We start from the raw sequence: 26,975 nt of genomic DNA on the forward strand, positions 1-26,975 counted from the left end.
CAGCTAAGTTACCATAACTATTAATCACATTTCTATACAAAAAATTATAATCAAATCATACTTATATCATAAAGTGTAATAGGTACTATAATAGGTTTAATATTGCATTCATTAAACTATTGTGCGATATCTCAAATATGTATATTTTAAGTATGACTGTCATTTGTACTTATACAAGTTTAATTTTAATTGATATATTTTTATGCAGGCTTACTATTCGTATAACAAATGAATACCTACTATAAATTTATATTGCGAATCAATTTAATCATACAGTGATTATCCTATATACACTAGTATGTTGAGCTGATATCGAGTTGTTAAAATTTCATTAATACAGAAGTAATAGTATAACTTTTAATAGCATTACTCTGTGCTTAAAACTAAAACCCTATTTCAAGTCATTTATTTCCACATAGTTTATTTATTCACAAATTGTATTATTTAGTTTCACAATGCACTCCAAATAATTTAAAATTTCAAAGGACTGCGCTTGTAATAATTTTTACATTTTGGATCCATGTTATGGACCTATATAAAGTTATATAATACTTAAATTGTAAACTCGTCGAAAACTAAAGACTACTTAATAATTTATTCATTGCCATAATATTAGCTATAAAATATTCAAGAAAATGTTACGTGTCACATATCGTTTTATTTTAATGTTTTGTACCACTTTATACGCCTTATTCAATTACCTACCTACTATGCGATTTTCTGTTGAAACTCAATTCGTTTATTCACTCACCCCCAGCGCAAGATTATAGATTCCTCCGTTAAATTGACATATTATAAAATATGATTCTGAACGCTCAACTACTTATTCCCCTCTTAAATAAATATAAATATTTAAATATACTCGTCAGATAATTTTAATGGCTGTAGAAAATATGTAAAAAACACAGTTTTTCATGATTTATTTTTGTTTACTATGAATTTCAATAAATGATCATTTCAAAGATCATTTATGAATTCAGAATTAATATAATATTATTTATTTTTATTCTGATCTTTTGACTTTTATCATCACATTAAATATCTTGCCTTTTACTTACTGGAAAATATTCTCATTTCAACTTAAATATTTAATTTATCTACAATGTTTGTTATATTTTACCGCATTGACTATACACACTTTCTTAGCACGATTAAAAATCTAAACGTCTGTAACGTGCTTTGATATTCTATAACAATATAACAAGATACAGCGGCGTAGGCAACACATTCCAGAATATAACGAGGTAGAGTAAAGTACAACAATACTTTATATGACTATGGATAGGTATAGGTCTGTTATGTGGTTATGTCCTGATACTTATTGCTATACACGAGTCATAAAAATAATAAGAATTTTCCTCTTGTATATTATAAAACAAATTTCATATAAAAATAAATGCGACGCGTAGGTAATAGGTACAAGAAACATGATGTGAACAGTAAACCAGATAGGTGCAGCTGTGAGCTACAATAATCTAAAATATCTGGTTGTGAGAGGTACGTCATTTGCATGCCTCTTCACGCGTACACATGAACCCGAGAACGCATGAACCGTGGGAACGCAACGCTGCGCATCTCTAACTTAAGGGATATGGCCAAGTATAGTGAGGAAAGCACCTATATAGAAGAGCCCGAGATAGGATTAATTCAGATGTGATTTACAAGTTAAAGCAAGCACCTTCACACCAATCTGTGTCAGAATTCGGTCATTTGGACTTGGGATTATTTCCAATTAAGAAAAAACACTTAGAAGAATTTTTATAACTTTTTTTATTTCACTGTGCTTCTGCTGCACAGTTCCATACGATTGCTTACACTTGGCCCGCTACACGTCTATCTAATTGTTATCCAATATTCCAATCAAGATACCACACTGTGTAGAAATATATTATATTATTGTTTCCATAACACATCTTTTTATAGTTTTGACTCATCGTAACGATTATAATTCAAAGGCTTTGAAAACATATATACTTATAATATTAGGTAACTTCGCCAGACGCCACGCTTACTAATTAAAATAATCGAATACGTGGTACATAATATCATGCCATATTTCTGCAGGCGTCTGTAGTGTACAATCCAATAGTTTACGGCCTCTCTCATCCACATTTCCGTTCATCGATCCGGAACTACATATCGGGCTGTACGACGGTGGGCCATAGCCACACGGAACTGTGCACCCCGGGACGCAACCATCGGTTAGTAACGAACAAAAGTCTGAACCGATTCGCTTTGCTCACTGGACAAGACAAGAATCGTGCAAATGTCGTCGAACTGAAGTGCGTACGTCACCGGAGAGTGCCGCCGGACTCAAATTCGATTTGCGTGGATTACTACAGTGAACCCGACTGCCGGCAAGTAAAACTAAATCTGAACTTCACAACACATTTTTTTTTTTTTACTTTTTAAGTCTATTTTGTTTAAGGTCATATCGTAACTATGTCTTTTCAAATTGTAGGAGCCTAACGTTGACGATGGAACCGAATCGAGGTTCGGCGATCATCAAAATCGATAAGGTGCCATTTAAAGTCGTCATGTCCACTATCAGAAGTAAAAGCGTCAACGGAAAAATAAACACGAGTGAGTGAATTTCTGTCAACGCTATTTATTGATTTATTTTGTTACATATTGATTTCTATTTATTTATAATACGTCTTACTATAGCTAACTATATTATTAGGCTTGCAATTCGCATATATTGCAGTGGTTGTAGTACAATTATATTGTCTCGGTAATTGACTATGCTACAACTGCCACCAGTGCAGTGTATGCAGGTCTTAATAGATATCTATACTGATCCATCGTCACAGTGTTCCGTGTTCAGAATTTTCTTGTTATTCACAAAATAAAATAATAATATTTATTTAGTCAAAACCATTTCATTAGTGATTAATATTAATAGTCAACCAGTGGCTGCACCAGGATTTAAACCTAGTAGAGCTAACTCAATAAGGCAAGTAATTTTACTGTATGGCCAATATAATATACTGCCCATAATAAAGCGTGACATCTTATTTGCTCCACATTTCCTGCAAACATTTTATTCAGACAACGGATCTATGAAGTGTAAATCGTAACAAAATTGTTGTTAGAGTAATGAATAATACATTATTTTATTCATGCAAGAGGTTTAAAAAAAATTATCATCACTCTAGGCACCCCTCCATAAAATACAATCTAAGCTTCATCAATGCCTTTCATTTCATACCACCCAGTTAATCCACAATATTGTCAATATTATATTTGAACCATAATAATATATAAATACATATTATAATATATACATATATTTTGTATGAATTAAAATAATATATCATAATAGTTATACTTAACTTAATAACTTTTATATAATATAATATATTTATATATACTTTAAACTATCTACATAATAAAATAATATAATATTTAAATAATTAAAAATTATGTTTTAAATTATTTGTTATAAATACATGTGGACATGAATGGAACAACTAACATTATACATCGAAATATAAATTTAATTTATTTTTATGTTCATAATGAACAACTAGTGTTGTTACTAACAAGTAACAATCACATCATACCAGGGTCGGCCTAGCCAAGGCCGAAAGGCCAGGATTCCTGTCTGAGCCCTTGACGTATTTTAGTTCCTGGGCCCTTGTACTGTGTTACTCCAAAATGCAGTATAAAATTATTAGGCCCCAGAAAATAATTCCTGCCTGGGCCCCCTCAGGTACCCAGGCAGACCCTACATCATACAACATAGATCATTAAAGATATTACTCATCCAACTAATCACACAATGAAATATATTTGGATATTTTCAACTATTTGGTATATTATACTATTATAATAACGCGTTATCAAACGATTTACACGGAATACAAAGAAAACGGAATGGTACTTATCCACTTAGATACCTATATAATAGCTGTATTTTACCAACCTCCTTATATATATATATATATATATATATATATATATATATATGTTATTTAATTCATTTTACAGTTTTTTTATACGGTATAGCTATAAGCATTATGTTTTTATCCAATAAACACATAATGTAGACAAAAAAAAAATCCAATTATACAAGTAAATAATAATTGTGCATCGAGTGGTGACGTCGAGTTCGACTATATATTGTACTGTAACAAAAACAGCAAAATTATTCATATTGTAGCATCGCAAATTGCAATTAATACACACATATACTTGTCCAATGCCCACCTAATTAACCAAACGCATGCCTTTGTGATCAATTATATTCCGGTCAACTGTTATATACAGTATCGTGGTATAAAATAAACGGTCGGCGTCATATTCTGCATGATTTGTTATAATGTCGTTGGAGACGATTGTACAAAACTATAAAATGACGTAGATATACGTAAACCGAGAATAGTCGTACAACGTCAATACTGCAATTCGAGTGTGGTAGTGGTATACCTACCTACTGTCGCAAGTGGAATATCCGGGGAAATAAACTCCACCTCATCCATGGCCCCGAGATGAATAGTCAAACTTGTATACTTTTATATGAAATGCAGTTTTTTAAACTTTTTTTTATTCTTTATTATAATTCCAACTTAGAAACATAATAAATAAAGTATATGCATTTAAAATGCATACACTCGCACACACAAACGCGCGCATATATTATACGTGCATATACTGCATACGTCATAATAGATAATAAAATTATTTCGATGTAATAATTCTCATGGTTATAACGTATTTGGTTGTATGCCCACAACCACATTAAATGGGAACGCTGTTTATTGATTATATGTAATGGCAAATGGCAATGCATCATAATATTCGGTATATCGCCGCAACGTAATACGGTTATTGCGATATGACTTAGGTATATTGTAACTATATAGTTCATTTATAGCATCCATAACTAATTTACCGATATTCGATACGTACATTTTGCCGCCGTCGTACAAGGTTGTACGAGACGACAATTTTACTTTATTTTTCCGCTATCCAAACAAATATTAAATTAGCGAACACTATTCAATTATAGTAATTACTTACATACATATTTTGTTAATTGTTTGGCATGTTATATCGTGTATTCGCAATATTTAATTTGTAAAAAATTTTGATAAATTAATTATTTTTAATTATACGTAGGGTTAAGAGCAGAATTCTTCAATAATCAATGGTTTGCAAATTCAATCACCTCCCTTCTTAGTGATCCCGAGTATACTCCTAACTCTGCAGTGTATTTAATCACAGTAAAGTGAAATTGAATATATTGTAAATCACAGTTTTTCATGGTAGCCAGTAATCTGATTAATTTGGAAAATGTATTATATTGTATTGGTTAAATGGTCTGAGTATCAATAGTATCGAGTAACATACATACATACATACATACATACATACATACCTAATATAAATCCAAGGTCCCTGCAAGTCATTTGTAAATGTTTCGTAGTATTACGATTTACGATCTATACACGAGTCATCTGCAATATTATAATAAACCATTCTATGTACCCACGTAAATAGTAAGTGGGACAATTCTCCCTAATTTCTGTTTACCGTAATATATTATTTAAATTAAATAAATTTTCGGACACCTGGCAGATGTGAAACATCAATAATTTTCTTTTTTTTATAATATTGAAAATTATTATTATTTTATTATTATTATTATTATTAATTTTTTGCCGAGTTTCGGCGAATTGAGCCGACGAGCAACGAGTGGGGCATCGCCACGCAACAGTCGGTCTCACTACCGAACCGCACCATTAGATGTTTCACATCAAAAGAATCGTTAATTATTATAATATATATAATATATGTTACAATAATGTGTTATAATAATAATATGTTTCGTGGACTTCAAACAGGCATGTGATAGTATTATAAGAGAAGAGTTATGGAAGTCCGTAGAAGAATTTGGAATTCCAGCTAAATTAACCCAACTGGTGAAAGAATGTTACTCTAACAGTTTGTACAAAGTTCGATTTGGGAAAAAAATAACAGACAGTTTTGAAGCAGATACAGGGCTTAGACAAGGTAATGCATTATCACCCACCTTGTTTAATGTTGCCCTAGAGAAAATAATAAGATCTTTGTCAGTTTATCAAGGAATGGAATTACTTGGAAATAAAACGATACTTACCTATGCGTATGATATGGTGATTGGGTGTTCACGTGAAGAAATTATTACAAAAATGGCTGACCTTATAATGGCGGCTAAGAAAATGGGACTCGATATTAACCAAGATAAGACCAAGTAGATGGTCATAGGCAGAAGGGCTGGAAACACACAGGACCTAATATTTGACAATTATACTTTTCAGGTTGTTACCGACCTTAAATATTTAGGAACTAATATAAATAATTCAAATAATATGCATAACGAGATAAAACTAAGAATTGTTGCCGCTAATAAAGGTTACTTCGCACTAGGAAAATTATTCAAATCAAAGTTATTATCTACGAAATCAAAATCTAGACTTTACTCAAGCTGTCTATCAGTTCTGACCTATGTATGCGAAACGTAGACGATTACAAAGGAAGATGAAGAGAAACTTTTGATTTTCGAAAGGACAATACGAAGACGTATTTATGGCCCTATCATAGAAAATGGTGAATACAGAAGAAGAACTAATAATAAAATCTACCAAATATATTCAAAGCCCAATATCAAGTCCTTTTTAAGAGGCAAACGGTTAGAATGGACGAGGCATGCCTGAAGATCCACTGACATAATAAAAGACGTAATGATTGGCACTATCGATGGGAAAAGACCTAGGGGATAACCAAGGCAAAGGTGGATGATAGACATAGTAAAATCAGATCTCGAAGAATGTGCACCAGGATCAAAATTAGAAAAGTGTGTAGACAGAAATAGAAGGCAACAAATAGTAGAAGCAGCGAAGGCCCTAAATGGGCTATACAAGCTAAAAAAAAATGTTACAATAAATGATGATATACATCAAAATAACATTATTTTCTAGTAAGTTACAATAGTTACCTAAAATCTAGTAATTATCGTGGTTAATTATTTTTTTGGTTTAATTACCAATTATTTCTACACATCATAAAAATGCTGTTAAAATGTTATCTAAATGGTATAAGTTAGTAATTTAGCCGCAGTAGATAGAACAACGGAATATGGTTACTATACAGACTTACACTTTATATTTACTATAGGTTAGTTCTGTGTCTAACTAAAACTACTATAGCTTTGTTTATAAATAAGCTTAGTGGGGCTTACTATACTATAAGACTCTATTATAATTATTTTAGATAGATTTTTATCAGCCTTTCACAGTACGCATTGGATCGATATAGTTATATTATTGTCGTATATGTTAAAATATTCGTAAAATGTTGTACTAATTTTCTTTAAATTGTATATTAATTATTACAATTCAATATGGATGGATTTTATACAGAAAACAAAATTAACAATATTAATACAATTATAATTAATAACAAAACATAAAGATAATAACTCATTTCTAACCATTTATGAATAAGTGCAATATCGTATCGAACAATTAAAACATTCAGAATTTGCGATGAAAACATTAGGAGAAAAAAATTGTATGAAAAATTATTAAATGGTATATAAGTCATAAATATGATATTTTAAAAATAAATATTAAAAAGCATCTTATTAAACCGCTTGTCGAGTAGTTGGAAAATTATGCAATTCGAAATACCGTAGTTCATTATTATGTAAAAATAAATAATGATAATACAAACATTTAATACACTTAACATAGTAAACTATAATATTGTTTGGAATTAACATAAATCCTAAATAATTAACGTTATAAACTTATAGCAAAATATTCATTATTATCTATTAGGTAACGTTAATTTATAATTACATAAATTTAACGTATTTTACTGTAACATATATATATTATAAGAACATAATATAAGTTGTAATCAAATGTATTCATTTTAAGAAAATTCTTTTGAAAATTGTACTTATTAACAATTAGTTTAAAAAAATGATAAATAATTGTTTTTACTAATGAATCATTTTATTCGTTATAAATTAACTCCATTATCAGTATCTATTTTTGTTTGTAACTTCATAATTTTTTTTCTGAATGGCCAGTTCAAACCAATTCCGTCCTTGTTGAACCGTTAATGGCATTCAGGAGATTTTATTATATTGCAGTATACATCGTATATCGTAGATCGTAATAGTAATGCGATAAAAATCTGAAAACATATTTACATTTTTTTACAAAGTCATGATCGATCATTCCACGTTTTTATTTTCTTAATTTCATATAATAATAAATGTTAAATTTTTTTTTAATTTTACATTTTAAAATCAAATTACAGAGAAGACGAGAATCAATATTTTTTTTTTAAAAAATGGGATGGTTTATCTTAATTTAACTTCATGATGAATACAAATATTATACTTTCAGACTTCTGAAAGTACACTTCACTACTTTTATAGGTACGAATGGTACGGAGGACTAAATATAAGTATGTTATATCACTTAATACAGAATATCGGCGCCCTATTTGTTCTCTCTCTCTCTGGCTTAAGTGTAAGGTACACCTTACATTACGTAACATAATGAATTTGAGTTCAGCAGAACTAATTTCAATTTATTAGCTTATTTAGTATAAGTGTTAATTGATATATTATAAAACCTTTAAAACTGTGCACACGCTTTTTTATGTGATACCGTTTCTAGAAAATTTTATGGTTAATTATATATGGATGATTTGGTATAGTCGACTTAAGTCGGTTGGTTATATTACATGCGTGGACATAGGGTTTTCAAATGCATAGAGCTTGAACATAAAAGGTTTCAAAAACAAAAACAGTGATAGAATCTCTCAGAGATATTCGTTTTTATTCACACCATTTTATCTATTGCATAAGTATTTTAATAATGAATGATATTTATGTTTAGACGACACAGTGTATTTGTAACTCACTACTCGTATAGGTATACGCATTTGTTACTCGGACAAAATTATACATTTCATCCAAACGCAGCGGCACTCAGTGCGAAAGTTTGTTTTTATAACTACTAACTATACTTATAATTTATGTTATAACAAATCATTAACTGCTTAAAAAAGATTAAAACGAAAATTAATGGAAACTTATAACAACATATTATAACTATTATTATATTTATAGCTATTACCAGGGCTGTGAATTTAATGTATTCACATGGTTTTTTTATGTTACACTGTTTAATAAAATACTTGTAGATTCGGACACAATTTATTTTTTCTTGTTTAGAGTTCAAAAACGAAATTTTATTTTGTATATTTTTGAGTTAGGTAATATAAATACGTGTTTTCGTGATTTTTTTCATATTGATATTTTTTTTTCTTAATATTTAGGTATATCTTTCCAGTCATTCAATGAAATTATTATATTTTTAGCTGGGTAAATTTAACTTAATTTGTTACCCGATGATTGTTTGATATCTATACAAATCCGAAATCTGTATATAATTTCGTAATCTCAGATAAAATAAGTAGACATAATCTAACTGAAAGAAAGTAATTAAATAAATAAAGAATTTAAAATGTATTAATTTTATTAATTTCAACATTTTTTTTTAGTACAGACATTTTTTGGAATTTTTAGTGCATATATTTTGTCTGTTTATAAATGCATCATGCATACATATTTAACTAATTTTAATTCATTCAATTCACAGTCCTAAAACTATTACCATTGGTTATAAATATTGACTAAATAATTTATATAATTTATTATAATAAAGATTATCTATCTATCTATTAAAATGAAGTAACATAATATAGCTTAAACCTTCCTAAGCCTCCCACCCCATATTTATGCCCATGCTTATGTGTCTTACTATCTTGTTTAAAGAAGGTGTACCCGTATAATATACTGCATTACTACATCGTTACTGATATACCCAGAGTTTTCAGTTTATCACGTTAAAGACGTATCCTTTTGATGGACCAGCCTTCCTCTATGTGCAATCTTTCATCAACATATTTCCATATTCTGCAACTGAAAATCGCGCAAAATTTGATTGTGTTCTTCGCTCCGTTACATCTCAATATAAAAACATTATTTGTATTTAAATGTTGGATTTTTTTATGATATTTAAATTTTAAAAATGCTCATATTAAAAAAAAAATTAATATTGTAAAATAGCTAACATATAAAAATAGATAATTCTCTTATATTTAAGTTTGATAATAAGTAAATCCACTCTGATGCTAATGTTTACACTAATGATAAGTTAACATCATACAATTGGTTCTTCTGAACGCATATTTACCATGCACCTAGGTTATGCGTTTATGTCGGAAAGGAAAAATTATTATAGTGTACTGATGTCTTCTCGGTTCTTAACATACAATACCAACAACGTTAGTGTGCGTCACAGGCTCACAACAGGTTTGGCAACTAAATGGACTACCCAAGACCCAATCAATATAGTGCCTTGTTTTTAGTCGGAGGTTATATCATCAGATTATCACTATCCGCAAGGATAAAGGCTTGTTGAAAATTAATGTATATTGAAACCGAAATCGTATAAGCGGTGGCCTCCGCTATTGTGCGCTTATTGAAATTCATACATTATGATTTTCTGTCAACATAACTATACAATATACACCCAAAATATTAGGTATAAACTAACCGACTAAATGATTGAACTGGAATGTACCGGAACACAGTTCATTTTCGCCACACCATGAAGTACCAGGTATCCTGGTTTGAAAAAAATAGCATTGTTAGAAAGGATATTTAAAATATTTAAAAAATCTGATTTTATTTAATTTTTAATATGTTAAAATAAAATTATTTTCCAACTCATTTATGTTAAAAATAATACTCTTGAAAACAAAACACCAAAACATTTTTCATACTATTAAAAAAAATATACGATATCAATCAATGAAAAACGAACAAATTCAAATACTGTTAAATAAATATATCAATAAACATAATTTTAAAATAACAATTAACAATAATAAACTTTTAATATGTAAATTAAAACAATACTACAAACAACGCTATTTATAAAATATGTTTGTGATTTATTTACGCTATTCCTTTGACATAATATATATGACATCACTTCAATGAAAACTTCATTTGTATTCATTTGTTTAAACATATTATAGGTATAAACAATTCAAAATGGACACACGTCCCGCTAACAATAAAATATAAAATATTTGATAGTTTTTTTATTATTATTATAAGTATATATTTTCTAAAATTCGACTGATCTTGATGCAGTAATGCTGATATTCAATTTTATTGGTATTTACAATTTATTTTGCATTCTTAGTAGTTAAGAGGGCGTTATACCCGCATGTGTTGTCTCTATCTTACTAATGTAGATCATAGCAAATTTGCGTTCAGCAGAACACATTTTGTGATGTTAGCTTTAATATTAGAATAAATTTACCTATTATAAAATTTAAAGGTAAGAATATTATCTAGAAAATGTCATATGCTTTTATTGATATTATATCATTTATTTTTAAAGTGAGTTTTGAATATTTTAAAGTTTTAATATTTTACATAGCTATAACTCACTTTAAAGTGATAACATCAATAAAATCATATGACATTTTCTATACAATATTCTTACCTTTAAATTTGATAATAGGTAAATTTACTCTAATATTAAAGTTAATATCACAAAATGTGTTCTGCTAATGCTGAACGCAAATTTGCTACGATCTGCATTAGTAAGACAGAAGACAACACATGCTGGTATAACATCCTCTTAACTTAAAACATAAAATTAAAATAACGTTTAAAAATATAATAATGTTAATCGGAAATATCAAATAACATTTAAAAATACAATAATAAACATTAAAATTATATAACCGAAAACGTAAAAACGATATTTACTTTTGTAATTTTGATAATATAAAGTTAATTGGAAATGCATTACATTTGAAAAATACTGCGAATCACGTTTATTTTATCAGTTACTAATTACTATTACTAGTAGAAATATTATATTATCTATACCCGTATCCACTATTATAGCCACTGCCCGCATACTGCAGTGTTGGGAAAGTTCCTTTTTAAATGGATCTCGTTCCGTTTCTCGTTCAGTTCCTAATATATGAACTCGTTCCAGTTATCGTTCCATTTTTTTTAACTTACCCAATCTAACGGTTTTAGAATATTACCTTTTTATTTTTGATATCAATAAATAAATGATAATAATGATAAATTAATATTAGAATTTAAAAAAATGAATCTAAACAGGAATTGAGTACTAAATAATTGAATTAATATATAAAAAAATAAAAATGTGTAATAATTAATAATATAGATTTAATTTGTCTTTATTTTACCTGATTTTTATTATCTAAATTAAATAAAAAATTTGTTTTTTTAAATTTCAAGATGAACTTTGATTTTCGTTCACGTTCCTCAATATAAAGAATTCGTTCATATTCTTTTTCTTTTATTTTTAAAGGAAGCAGTTCCAAGCTTCGTTCCTACAAAAAGAACTCGTTCCAGGAATCCGTTCCTTTTGGAACGAGTTCCTTCCAAACACTGCCACATAGTAACAGTTTATAACTATTACTTACAATAAGTTTATCTGTAGACTGTAGTACTCAATACTTGAGAAATATCAAAATATGCTTAAAATATGCAACTAATTTTTTTTTTTCGTTTTTGAAAACGCATAAGCAAATTATAATTATAAAAATAAAAATTTAAAAATTAGGTAAGTACATAATTAAAATCACAAAAAAAAACTAATTTATTGTAATTTATAATTTATAAAAAACTAGTACATATACAATTATTGATAATGTCGATAAAAAGGTTGATTCTCAAACGACAAAGAAACTATCGTAAACAGACGTATGAATCAGATACGACCTTAATTAATTTCAAAAAATATTTTTAAATGTTTTCTAACTATAATTTTTCCCGACAATTTTACGTGCATACAAATTTAAATAATGCATAATATACTAAAAATTGCTCAATTATGCACTTTTCCTAAAATATAACGAAATATGCAAAAATATGCAAATTTAAACTCATAGTAATTAGTTTCGCCATTTCATAAAACAAATTTATCTCATCTAGAATAATCTACGACCATTATAAAAAAAAACCTACAAATGTAAGAAATCCCGAACCCTATATTTAAATATATGTTATAAATTATAATTAACGAATAAATGAAAAAATTCCAAAATTTGAATTACTGCGTTCTGATTCAAAAAACTATCCATCCCATGATTAGGCAATACTAAACTGGATCATACTATTTTTATTTTAATAAATTATTGTGAATCATAATCATAAAATAGGATTATGATACCATAATATTCTCACTCACCGATCATAAACTTTAAGTATATAACTATACTTTGTAGTTTATATAGATATGAAATGCTATCGTGATAGTCGATAAACAATATTAGCATTAAATAAAATTGAACATTTTTGTTGGTGAAGAATAAGGCTAAGATCAATTGATAAATAAAAAATTAAAGCATTAAATTAATCGACGTTATAAGGAAATTTTACAAATAACCTGAATACAATTTAGTAAACATTTTTTAATATATTAAAATATGTAGGTAGTGATATTCAATATTTCCAAAATATGCAAATTATAAATAAAATATTTATCTCTATTTTATTTACTTATATTTAGATGTTACTAAAAAATGTGCGAATTGTTACAACATTCTAACCATAGTTATAAATTATAATATTTCATTGTTCAATGTTCATGTTATACCTATTATAACGAAGCGGTCTCATAAGTCTAGACGAAACAAATGAACGTATATATTATACAGTATATGTTATGAATTATGATTCGTAACTAATAAACCAAGTGTAGCATATAACCCCGAGAGATGACATTATTATTATGTGGTGTACTAACTGGTGTCACGCAACTAACACGAGTATACATAATGACATTGGTCCAGTTTCACACCTGGTGTAGAATTTTTTGGCAAATTTTTAGTGGTATGTATCGTGAGCACCCATATGCATAATACATATTATACCTATTATACTATTATTTTATCCTTATTTGGTCAGCCTCAAATTTGTATAATTTTAAACTTATCTGTCCTGCGAGTTCAGATTCAAATTACGAACACCCATTGAGTGATGGAGTAATGAGAGCGAAAACGAAAAAGACATCAGACAACATTATTAAACTAAAATAATTTTAACGTTTTCCAGATGAACAAAATTGGAATAATCGATTTAAATGATGGTTTAAAGAAAAATTAAAAAAGAGTTATACAATTTATATTTTATTTAATTCATTTGTTTAGAAGTTGAAAAATTATAATTATTTAATTTTGATAGTTAATAAATTCATATATTTTTTTTTTTAGTGACTGACAAAACGGCTAGTTTCGAAGATTCAAATGAAAATCAAAATGAAGAAGTAAAAAGAAACAGTATATCTGATCAGTTTGTATTCGATTTTTAACATTCAACCGTTTGCTTAAAACATTTTATCATATCTAGAATTTAAAATTTAATCAATGCTAAATAACATTTAGATTTCCACAGTAATAATATTATCTGTATTGTTAATATGTTATAGAATCGATGTCATTGTAATTTTTGGACTGACCAGGGTCAGTACATAATAAGAACATAATATACATTTTACATTTAATTATATTACCTAAATGGCAATTATTATTATGGAAATATATTGACCTTTACCTGTATTATTTAATTATTACAATATATAGGTAGTAGGTACAATGTAATAAATTCCATTAAAGCCAAAAATTACACACTAACTCAAATGATGATAATAATGTAACGTGTTGTGTGTAGTTATAAATCGCCCATTTTTATTAAAATAAGTACCTATATAAATTCGTTACCATTTCAATAATTGTATTTAATTTGAATTCAATTTTCTCTTTTGATATTTCATTATGTATGTTGATATTATTCTTAATAACATATTGTAGTAAACTTTTTTTTCATTCTTTTTAATACTTAAGCATTATAATTTATATTTTATTTTATTCTTTATTGAAACATATGAAATTGTAATTTTGTATAACTGGTATGTATTAAGAATTTATTTTATTTTAGCATAATGAATCTTTTGCAATAAATAATAAAGTATTATTTTTTTCGACAAAACACTGTAGCAAACAATAATATATAAGTACATTATATGGTATGTATCTAATGAATTGTATAATATTCAAGTATTATTCGAGATTATATACACTTTGAGAAATTGCACCCGCGTTGCATGAGAAGTAAAATTTTAACATAAGTAAATAACACTATATGTTATAATTATAATATCAGTATCAGTGTTATGGAAAATTGATGTTTATGAGAAAAACACAAAAAATACTCATGCGATAAATCTTCATAACAGATACATATATGATATATGTATTCAATTATTCACAAGTAGGTAGACGATACGTGTAATAAGGTATACCTAATAGATCATATTAACAGTGAAACAAAATATCAAATGGATACTGCACTCTCAGTTGAATTTTTTTTCGAGAAAAATAATTTTAAATAGATAATTCCCTACTTAGATATTAATTATAAAAACGAGAAGTAACAGTAAATTCACTCAAAAATAAAGAAATAGCATGAAATAAAAAATAACCGCTTATAAAAAATGTATATTTATTTATATATTAAATATTAATTATGTACATAAATTATAAAATATAAATTCCATTATCAAATCAAAACAATCAACAGCATTTACTGAGAGTACATTAGGTAATGATGAATAGAATAATAGAAATATAACTTAATCAATAATTATAAATTATAATAATAAAAATAATTCCTAATACTTTTACTTATTAGGTTTTACTATATTTATTTTAATATTTTCTCGATATTTTAAACATTTCAAAATAATTATTATGTTGGTTTATCTGTGCTATTTATGGAAATTTAAAATTGTATACTTTTTTCAATGCATGTATGATAACATTTTTATTACGAATAAAAAAACTAAAATAAAGCGAAATAGAAATAAAGATTATAAATTCTTCTTAAGTAAACCTAAAATCACAAAAATATAAACGCACAATTTTTTTTTTTTATATATAGATATTTAAACAAAAAATTACAATGTTTACTATTAATAGAAAATAAATCAATAATATAAATATAAATAAGTTAAAAGTATTCTTAGAAATATAGACAGACCTCCTTTGCTCAAGATAGTGTTTTGTTCAATAATGATTTATCATTGAATTTAAATTAAACTTACTCAATTTTATGAAGCTCATCACTCAACACCGTTTATACAACAGAAAGTAGAGTGAGTTCTCCCATTTTTTTTTTATTATTATTACTATGAAATTATAACCTTTGATATAGGTACATGTGCACAGTCAAATATCAATATGCAAATTACAAGCTTAAATAACAAAATATTTTTTTTTTATTTAAAATTTGATAACACAATAGTGACCTAAAACGTCATAAATAAGTTGTTTTAACAACGTTCGTCATAAATAAAATACAAAATATTATTAAAAAACAATTTAAATAATAGTATGGGTACCTATATCGTATCATCATAAAAAATTCAGATATAAATTTGCGTAAGAACAAAATATACACATAAATAAAATATTGCAATAATAAGTAGGTAGGTTATAATGATTGATATAAAACATTAATTAGTTCAATAATCGGATGATTCGGGAGACGTAACTAAGTTTATAGTTACTGCAGTGTTTGATTCAGTTACAACTTCTTCCAACAAATCATCGATAATAAAATCAAGGTCCCAAAGTTTGTTTTCTTCTTTTACTGAGTGATCGACAAAATTGGCCATCATCTCGGGCGTTACTAGTTTGACCCCGTCATTAATTAATTGACGTATATCGTCCAAATTATAACTTGTGTAGTTATTCGTTTTCAAGTGATTGTTTACAGCCGACCATGCAGATTGTATTGGATTCAATTCACTATGGTGCGGCGGTAAACGAAGAATAGCTTTATTATAATTTATTGCTTCTTGTACACTTTTTTTATATATGTCGACGGTATGTCTTATCTCCTTCACCTTTTCAATTAATTGAAACTTCACCATTGGTTTATCGAATACTATACCTTTATTTTCAAACCATTTTAAAATACTTTTCTTTTTCCAGGACATGGTGGGTACGTGATTTGCTACCGAATAGTGTGACGCGTTGTCCATAATAATAACCGAGTTCTCCTCGAGTAGAGGCAAAATACCACGGAACCAATCATAAAATATGTCACCATTCATGTTGTCATGGTAGCTAGCCATATTATTTTTCGGTTCAAAGCATAAAAGCCCTCCCTCAACGAAACCTTTGGCTGATCCAATATGCACGGCAATTAATCGTTTGCTTTTACCAGATTGCTCTATATCACCCAATAATTCTTTGTGAGAATATTCCCCGATGTTGACCCACGTCTCTTCTAAATAATAAATAGTTCTACCTTCTTCTCGGTAACGCCTTATATCTTCTAGATATTTTCGACGCCATAATACAATATCTTTTCTTTCCGTAAGAGCACAGTTATTTCGATTCCATCTCGTGTATTCGAAATTTAAGTCTTTTAATAGTGTTTTTAATGAGCTAAATTGTATTGATGGAAGATTGGAATCAGCGTTTATGGCGAGTAATATATTTTTTGAAGTTGGTATTTCGTGTCTAAACCAAAAACTATGAATTTTTTGGCGAATTGCACACTTCTCAAAATTGTCAATTTTTTCAATCAGTGTTAGTCGAATTGGTCTTTTTTTTGCTGTTATGGCTTGTCCATCCCAATATTTACGTACAGTTTTTCTAACTGTTTGAATACCGATGCCAGTTTCTTGCGATAACTCTTTCGTTAATTTCGAGAATTTGAGATTTGGTTCATATTTAATTTTGTTTTCGTATATATTGATTAACATTTCTTTTTTACGGATACCTACAGCCTAAACAAAAAAAGATTAATTGTTTTAATTTTTAAAATAGTTTGTTTAAACATCATAATAACTTTGGTGTCATTTAAAACATAAATCATTTTTTGTTTTAAAAACATCTATCATTATTTAATATGATTGGAGTTAATTCATCAACATTTCTTATAAAATTAATATTAAATTTTGATTAAAACATAGAGGCAGTGGAATATATAGGAGGGGTTAGGGGTTCAAACCCTCTCTGAAATGTATGGTTGGTACGGGCATTTATTTTGATTCTATAATTAATTGGAATTTAAGAATGGACATTTTTTTAATTCCCCCCTGAAATTAATTTCTATATACATCACTGAGTGGAGGAAATTTAAATATGTTTAACTTAAAGTAGGGTTAGCAGAGTTTTAATGACTGGTCAAATTTTGTCGGTCATCGATTACTTCAATTTTTAAACATTAAAAAATGTACTATAGTTTTAGTTAATAGTTAAAATACTTTTTCACAATTTTATTATGCCTTCGTTTTTTTGACTTGTAATAATGAACTTAATATTATGAAGGTCCTATCAATATATTTTATTATTATCAAATTTCGTTTATAATTGTGTAATATGATGTTGTCTGTTGTAATATTTCTGCGTTGTGAAAATATGAGATGTAAAAACTAAATATTCTGATTCTAGTTAATACTGTTAAACTATTCTTTCAATAAAATATTTTACATAATTAAGTTATTTAATCACTTTAAGAGGACGTAAAACCCGCATATGTTGTCTCCGTCTTACAAACGTATGACATAGCAAATTTTCGTTAACCAGTTTCAATATTGTGCTGTTAGTTTTGATATTAGAGTAAACTGACCTATTATAAAATTTAAAAGTAAGATTATTATCCGGAGCCCCACGTAGCCTTTTATTGATATTGTTATTTTTAAGTAAGTTATGATTATTTTAAAATGTACAGTTTCAAAAAGATCATAACTTACTTAAAAATAATAATAATATCAATACAACGCTACGTGGGGCTCTGGATAATAAACTTACCTTTGAATTTTATAATAGGTCAGTTCACTCTAATATCAAAACTAACAGCACAATATTGAAACTGATGAACGAAAATTTGCTATGTCGCACGTGTGTAAGACGGAACCAACACATGCGGGTACTACATCCTCTTAATAAATATTTTCTGATTTATAAAAATAATGTAGATACAATTAATAATTATTGATTACTAATGAAACGGCATAATTATGTTTGGTTGTTTAACACGTAGATACTTAACATTTTTGATTTATTAATCTCAAATACAAATGAAGTATTTAAGTATTTATTAATAACCAAATTAATTAAATTAAAAAAAAAGATGGAAAAGGGGATAAATTAATCTGAAATAATGTGATAAGATATTAGTGAAGGGTTATCGGAATAAAGATTAAAATTGTCAAAAGGACAAAATTGCAAAAAAAATATTATTCAAATTACTTGTTTTATATTTTTATTTTTATCATTAACTTTTTTCAAACTTTCTTTTTAATAATAACGCATGTACATAAATTAACACTATCTTGTATAGAAATAAGTACTATTTATATATTTATGTGTGTGAGTGTAAACGATTATCTACTTTTATAGAAGTTTACCATTCCCCTATGGCCCAATCCCCTCCGAATGAATTAGACCCATCATGCCGAAACCCATATCGCCGAAATACATAATTTCGTCAAATCATAATAAAATAGAATTTATTATACAATTTATTCCATTATTGTTATTTGTTCATTTCCAAATCTAAATTAAAACATAATATATTTTAGGAATTAATATTATCATAATTGTACGATTAAGAAAAAAATTAGTATTTTCCACTCTTGCAGTTTTTATTTTGTCTTCTAACAATTTGTATTTTTTTCACATTTTTGGAGGTTGATTACATTTTTTCGGGACAAAATATCAAGCTCAACATTTTGATGCTAATTTTTTAACTCTCTAAATCAGGACAAAAATGTTTGGATGTGGTCAACATATAGTTCCGTTAAGAGCTGTATGCCAGCCCCCGAGGTGGTTAATTGTCCTAGTATGGTCTGTTTTTTAGTGGTTCCATATACCACGATTAAATATACAGATTCGGTATACTTACTAGTTTAATTGAAAATGATCTATATACATTTTTAAAACTATTATGCTTTAAATTAAATATACCCATATCAAGAGATTATATATATAATATATATAATGTGCAGATTACCCAATTGGGGATCGCGTCTTATGATTTGAGGAGAAATATCGTGGACATTATGTTTTTATATGATTTATTAAATGATATTATTTATTGTCCGGAATTGTTATCTCACATTGGTTATTAAAACCACTGTGATGTATATTAAATACATACTTACTAATTAAGAAAATCTAATTTATTTCATGTTTCTCTTTGCAAAAATAATTATACTTCCACCAGTTCCACCTCATTTTCCCCAAAGCACTATCTTTGGCCAACTCTATAATGGATCATGTTGATTTTTTTGCTATGTCGCGTTATTTATTCAGACAGAATGTTTATATGGCTTTAAATCTAAATTTAAATTTAATTGTTTAAATTATTGTTTTTTTTACTACTATGCACAACTCGGTTTTTTTTCTCTAACTATTCATTGTTAATTAACGATTTTTACTTTTTCATATAATTATTCTTTATTTAGGTGTTAACTATTACCATAGGTACTACTAATTTTATCATTTCTTATTTTTTTTTTGGATTGTATTCAAAATATATTATAAGATAAACTGCAGAACTGTACTCACAATTATTACTTATTGTTAAAGGGTTTAAACCCCGTTTATTATATATAATTAAAAAAATAAATAATATTTACACGGGTAAATTTGACGCATATAGGTTGTCGAAAAAATACACTTTGTTTATTTTGGTGCATTTAGACTGTACCCAAATCAAATTAATTTTTTTTGGAGTAAATGGGTTATTTATTCTCCCGCGAGGGATAAAAATATAAAGGGTGTACACATAATCACTTATCAATTATCATATATCAATCAAAGGTAAACAAAAATGCGGGCACTAGATAATGGTCTACTGTACAGTAGCTAGGTACTTCGTCATTAAGTAGGTCATTGTAATGAATTTTGTGTTAAATTTGAATACAATGATAAATAATTATTATACACGAAAAGTGATTCTGAGCAGAGATAATCAGTCAGCCTATATTACTAAATAAATTTGATTGAATTTTCATGTTAATATTGTAGTATTTACCGTAGAAAAATGAAAATAGATTCGGGATATAAATAAGCAACAGCTTAAAATTAATCTAAATATTTTTTAAATGTAACTGTTAATAGAAAAATATAATACCAGTTTACCATAAGTAACTTAAAACTTCTACGCATGAATAATATTTTTGAATTACAATACAATAAAACTAAAATCATTATTTTTCGTTTATAAATACAATTTCGAAAAAATTCAACTTCAAATATCATTTAATAAAATACTGTAATTATATATTTTTGGCTTTCAGTAATAACTATTAACTTCTTAATATCATGAATCTTGCAGCATTAAATTGTCAAGCCATAACTATAAAACTTTAAATTGTATAGATTTTTAACTATAGGTATTTATAACATAACTACGAAATCGTATTATAATAAGAATGATATAGGATCATATTTAAATCTATGATGTAGAATCTTGTATTAAATTTTCAAGCGTTTTTGCAAAGTCAAAATGTTTATCAACAAATTTGAAATATCTTCTTACAATAATAATTGTCGCATTGATCAATGACATTCAACAATGTCGGTATTAAAATATTTAGATATTAGCTGACGCTTCAAGTTCACAATCAAGTAGATCATCGCATTTACATTAACAACAACGACATAGACATAATTATAAGGTGCTAAATAACACAGCCTATCATATAATGCTATAAATAACCTCCTCCTCAACAATTTCTCAAATCTTAACACTTCAAAACGAATTTTTTCATAAATTTGTTTAGAAAACTTGAGTCCCCCCAACATTTTACTTATTTTATTTTATTTTCACGAATATCTTATTAATATCAGGTGCATGGTAAATAATTAAAAAATGACTAACGTAAGTACATGTACCAAACGTAAAAATTAAAAATTCACCATGGAATTAGGTGATTTTATCCACAAACACCAATATTCCTTTACAATAGATTCAGAATTTGGCGCTCAAAACAATTACCCCCCTCCCCCCAAACACCGCTAAATATGCCACTAACTTTCGACTTCTATTACCTTCTATGGTCTCTATTCGTGATATAAATTATTTAACGGAAATACTCTAAAAGTCATTAATATAATATGAATATAGTTACCTATATACTTATATACTATAAAAACCACGAATTAAGATATATTTATAACCATTAATAATCAATAATATTATTATCGATTTTATTACATATACCTATAACTCAATCGGGCTGCAGTCGTAATGAGTTTGTCCGTACTAAATAAAATTATGAGTGATGCAATAAACGTATTGGTTCACATGTTTTTTTAGTTTTTTTTTATTTTTGCACCATTAGGAACAGTAAAAATGTTTCAATTTTCATAATTGAATGGGTCTTAGTATACAATTAAGGCTAGTTGATAGTTAAAAGTATAAAAAAAAATTTCAAAATAATTGTGAAACATGAAAAAAATTAGGGAAAATGAGGAATATTAAGCAAAACTAATAATCGACAAGATTGATTTTATTTTTAATTCATTAATGAATTATTGAGTTATAGTCTCATAATAATACACTTGTTTATATTCTTGATTGTCCATCCAATAATTATTTTACGTAGTATTTTATAGGTATGGTGTATTTTATCTTTAATTCGTGTGATATTTAATAATATTTTTAATTTTTGATTAATATGATAAAGAATTTTTTAACAAGTTTTTTTAGTTTATATTTTTACAAAATTCATGAAGGATATTTAAAAATTATTTTACAGATCAAAATTTATAATATTAATTTTAACACCCAAGATTTAAAAAATGAATGCAAGATTCCTTATAATTTTTCAAAAAGTTTAGTGTTAAGTTAAATAGGTATGTACATTTTTTATAAGCTATTGAAATTCAAATTTTAACGACATTAGATAAACCATAAACGTATAAAATAACAATTTATTTTCTAACGATTTTCGTTAAAAAAATATATATTTATAAGAACGCTAGGGAACTTGAAACTTGTTTTATTTTAACTTAAAATATATTTTTTATACACACAAACATACTGACATTTTCAAAATATTTAGACTTATACAAAATTATTTATAGGCAATTGAAATTTTAAAATATTTTTATATTTTATAGTGTTAATAAAAATGTTTAGGCTCGGTAAAAATCCCTCATAAATTGATTTTATAACAATTAAAAATATATTCATTATTCACACAATTTTTTAATTGCGTTTGATGTTAACATTTTGACACAATAATTTAAAAACTTTAAAATAGTTGGCAAATAAATATCGCTTTGCTGTACAATATCTATATATCTATAAATCTATAGATTTCGAGTGGATCATTGTTATGGATGTATTATAATTGAATTCAATATTTTAATGATATGTTATTAAAGGTATATATGAAAAACGAGTCCAATATAATAACAGCCTATATGCCTATATCACTTAGTATATTCCATGGTATATTTTTTCGGTATAACTCAGCGGTTCCCAAACATTTCCTATCGCGGCACCAGGCACATTATTATTAGTTAATAGTTATTATTAGTCACGGCACACTTTGAATAAATATTATCTACTTATCGAATAATACGTAGGTAACATCTGATTTGATAATTAATCATCTCACAATTTTAAAAGAAAAAATGAAAAAGTACTTCTTATCTTTGCCTATTAATGAATATGATTGGGTGCGCAATCCTTTTGCAGTGACATCAAATGTAATATCACATCTACAGGATTAGTTGAACAAGAACAACTTTTAGAACTTCAATCTGATCGTTCATTGAAATTAAAATTTATTTAAAGAACTTAAACTGTTCCAGTTTTGGAGTCTTATTAAAACATAGTATCCGATAATTACAAAAACTTTAATAAATATACCTATTATTACCATTTTCTACAACATACCTCTGTGAACTTAGGTTTTCCGCATTAACAAATATTAGAAATAAAAAACGTGAACTACTTTTATCAGTTGAACAAGAAATGCTGGTGTGTTAATTGTCGATCCCTCCTAGGATTGAACTATTATGCAAATAACATCAAGCACACGTTTTACACTAAAATGTATTATTATATCTCTTTTTTTGTAATTTTAAAGTTCATTTTTATATTAATTATATTTAAGTATTTTTAAACAAATCATTATATGGTTTTTTACAAAAAAAGTTCAAGTTATCGCGGCACACCTTTCAAATTTCACGGCACACCCTTTGGGAAACACTATAGCTATTATAAAGTTATTTTTTCCAGAAATATTGCATTTGACAACAATTTTATTTCAAATGCATATAAAAAAAATTATGCCAGTGTGTTTTTAATATTTTTATACAGATAAAAAAACAACTTATGTGGAATCTCGCATTATATTTTCAATAATTATGACACGGAAAATAATGTTTTATTAGCATTATAGGAAAAAAATATATTGTTTTATTATTTGGTTCTTCGTTTTTAAATAATAACAAAATAAAGAAATCAATTTAGTCAGAAACTGGCTTAGCAGAAAATTCCCGTTTTTCCTTAACTTTTTATTTATTTTTCCCGATTGAAGAAATAAATATTGGGAATTTTTGATATTTAAAGTACGATTTATTATTCAAAACTATCATCAAAGATGAAAATCGAAACACTATTGATTAATTAATGTGTACATTCACAAAAAGCACATTGATTATTGTAAAATTGTTGCTCCATTTAGAATCTAAAATGTAGGTACCTATAACATTTTAAATTTTAACAGCTAACATTTGTAAATTTAATATAAGGTTCCTTATAAGTATTTTTTACAGAAATCTTAAAATTTCTAAAATATAAATTACTTATTATATTTATAATTTTGAGTATACAACCATTTTGTAATTGGAAGTCGGAAAAATTCACTCCTTAATCCAAACCTATTAAAAAGAAGTCAATAGAACGCCCCTCAAAATGCGTTCCAATAATTTACTTACAAATGCAACAAAAGACCAAAAAACTATAGTTTATTATATTTGATAAAATTATAAATTTTTTTACCTTTCCTGGAGGATTTTTATGGATAACTTTTCTTAATGTTTCTTTATTCGTATTGCTCATTTTAAAGTTATAAATTAAATTAAAACCAAAGTGAAAAACAATTAAAATGTATAATGATAATTAAACTAATATCCGTTATGCTGTTATTATAAACATTTAACAAGTGGGGTCACAAAAACAGAGCTTCGCAGTAAAATGTGAGCCATGAACTGGACTGCTCACTGTCTATAGATTTTAACCAGTTGTTGCAGGTGATAAAACTATTTTTACAATGTTATTAACACAATAGCGGTAGATATCTACCAAATAGATAACCAAAATCACAAAATCAAATTAGTATTTAATAGTTGTGGATTTACAGACTAAGTATCAATGGAATGTCATCGGACAAATCGAGAGTAAAGGAGGGTTACCTTAGAATGATACCTGATTCGTGATTGGAATATTCAGACACATCATAAGACGTGTGATGTGTTTGTGTGTGTGTCTGTGTGTGTGTGAAGCAACATAATATATAATTGTATCCGTATTTTAAAGCATTAATTATCATTGGTTATAGAGAGAGGTTACTAATGGATATTCAAATTAGCTTTTTAAATATTTATCCATCAAAACATTTAATATCAATAGACCAGTTGTGCTCAGTCATTTTCAAGTTGCGTTAAATAATAGCCTTTGATCATTTAAATTTAAATACGATATTAAAATAATGTTTATTATATTTAATACAATTTTAGTTACTTTATACTCAAACAAAATAAAATTAAACGATAATAAACACTTAAAAATAAAATATTTTATTACAATAAAAATAGGTAATAATAATTATATATATATACATGTATATATAATATATAAGTAGTAAGTACTTATAACTAATTGGTGTCATCATTGAGTTATCCCATATATTATAATAAACAGTATTAAGTAGTGCTACAAACAATACAAACCGATTAAATCAAAAAATAATAGTATATTAAATAATAACTATGTGTAGTGATAACGAAAATTTGATTTCGTTTTTAAAGGCATTATTGTAATAATTAATGAAATTTTATAAAATTCACCGATATTTGTATAGAATATTCGCTGCAAATCTAATAATATTAATTTATCAAGTTTAATCAGACACTCGGTAATCAATCGATCTATGATTATTATTATAATATAAGCTTTTAATTTTCAATAATTTTAATATTTATAGTTTATGTATAATTATTATAACAATAATGTCGATGAGATTGACAAATTTTATTATAGCTAAAATTTCCAACTGGTTCATTACTAAATATACATATTATTTTAGTATTTACAAATATTTTTGGTACTCATCCGTCCAATTCCAATAGCTATAATTTACCATACGCGTTTTATGGTTTAGTATGCCATTAATATCTACTAAAATATACTATATAGGCGTATCTATAGTAACTATTACCTATCTACTAATATCTTTATTATCTAATTTATACTATCTTTTGCAATTAAGATTAAACGTGTACAAAATAAGTCATAAAGAGTCAATTGAGTAAAATATGTGTATACGTAAGATTGTCATAAATATATTCGTTATACAATTTTAAAAATATTGATAATGTTTAGTATAAACTAACATGAAAAATGTTTTATAACGTTTTACGTACATACCTTCCATCAGGCACGTATACGGGGGGAGGGGGGTTGAACCCCCCTCCCGAAATTTTTTTTATTTACCTGCCTGCCACGCGGTTATGACTGTACCCATATTTCATATTGCTTTTTAGCAATATTTCAACTTTAGCCCTACCACTATAACGTGCTA

The 26,975-nt window shown here is 26.9% G+C and overlaps 2 protein-coding genes across 7 annotated transcripts in view; one reads left to right on the plus strand and one right to left on the minus strand.

The window, feature by feature from the left end:
- The window catches only part of LOC113551712 (rhodopsin-like), a 58,483-nt gene extending 43,496 nt beyond the window's left edge, over nt 1-14,987 (plus strand). For 5 of the 6 annotated variants that reach the window (XM_026954124.1, XM_026954122.1, XM_026954119.1 and 2 more), the window contains 3 exons: nt 2,065-2,357; nt 2,462-2,583; nt 14,347-14,444. In XM_026954124.1, coding sequence (XP_026809925.1) covers nt 2,065-2,357; nt 2,462-2,583; nt 14,347-14,444 — 513 coding nt within the window. Of the gene's footprint in view, nt 1-2,064; nt 2,358-2,461; nt 2,584-14,346 lie in introns of all 6 variants that reach the window. The other variant, XM_026954118.1, reaches the window with a different exon arrangement.
- Nucleotides 14,988-16,417: 1,430 nt separating this feature from the next.
- Nucleotides 16,418-25,365, minus strand: LOC113553900. The gene is made up of 2 exons (XM_026957466.1): nt 25,175-25,365; nt 16,418-17,930 (listed from the first exon to the last, which is right to left on the minus strand). The coding sequence occupies exons 1-2, from the start codon at nt 25,232-25,234 to the stop codon at nt 16,656-16,658; spliced, it is 1,335 nt and encodes a 444-aa protein (XP_026813267.1). The 5' UTR covers nt 25,235-25,365; the 3' UTR covers nt 16,418-16,655.
- Between the last annotated feature and the right edge of the window lie 1,610 nt (nt 25,366-26,975).

The sequence above is a fragment of the Rhopalosiphum maidis genome, chromosome 2 (assembly GCF_003676215.2).
Source record: "Rhopalosiphum maidis isolate BTI-1 chromosome 2, ASM367621v3, whole genome shotgun sequence".
Classification (NCBI taxonomy): Eukaryota; Metazoa; Arthropoda; class Insecta; order Hemiptera; family Aphididae; genus Rhopalosiphum; species Rhopalosiphum maidis.

Excerpts from the sequence above, each read along its gene's own strand:
- LOC113553900 (XM_026957466.1), bottom strand. The coding sequence starts at position 25,234 with ATGAGCAATACGAATAAAGAAACATTAAGAAAAGTTATCCATAAAAAT. Across the intron at positions 17,931-25,174 it reads ATAAAAATCCTCCAGGAAAG|GCTGTAGGTATCCGTAAAAA; the intron begins GTAAAAAAATTT and ends TTTTTTGTTTAG.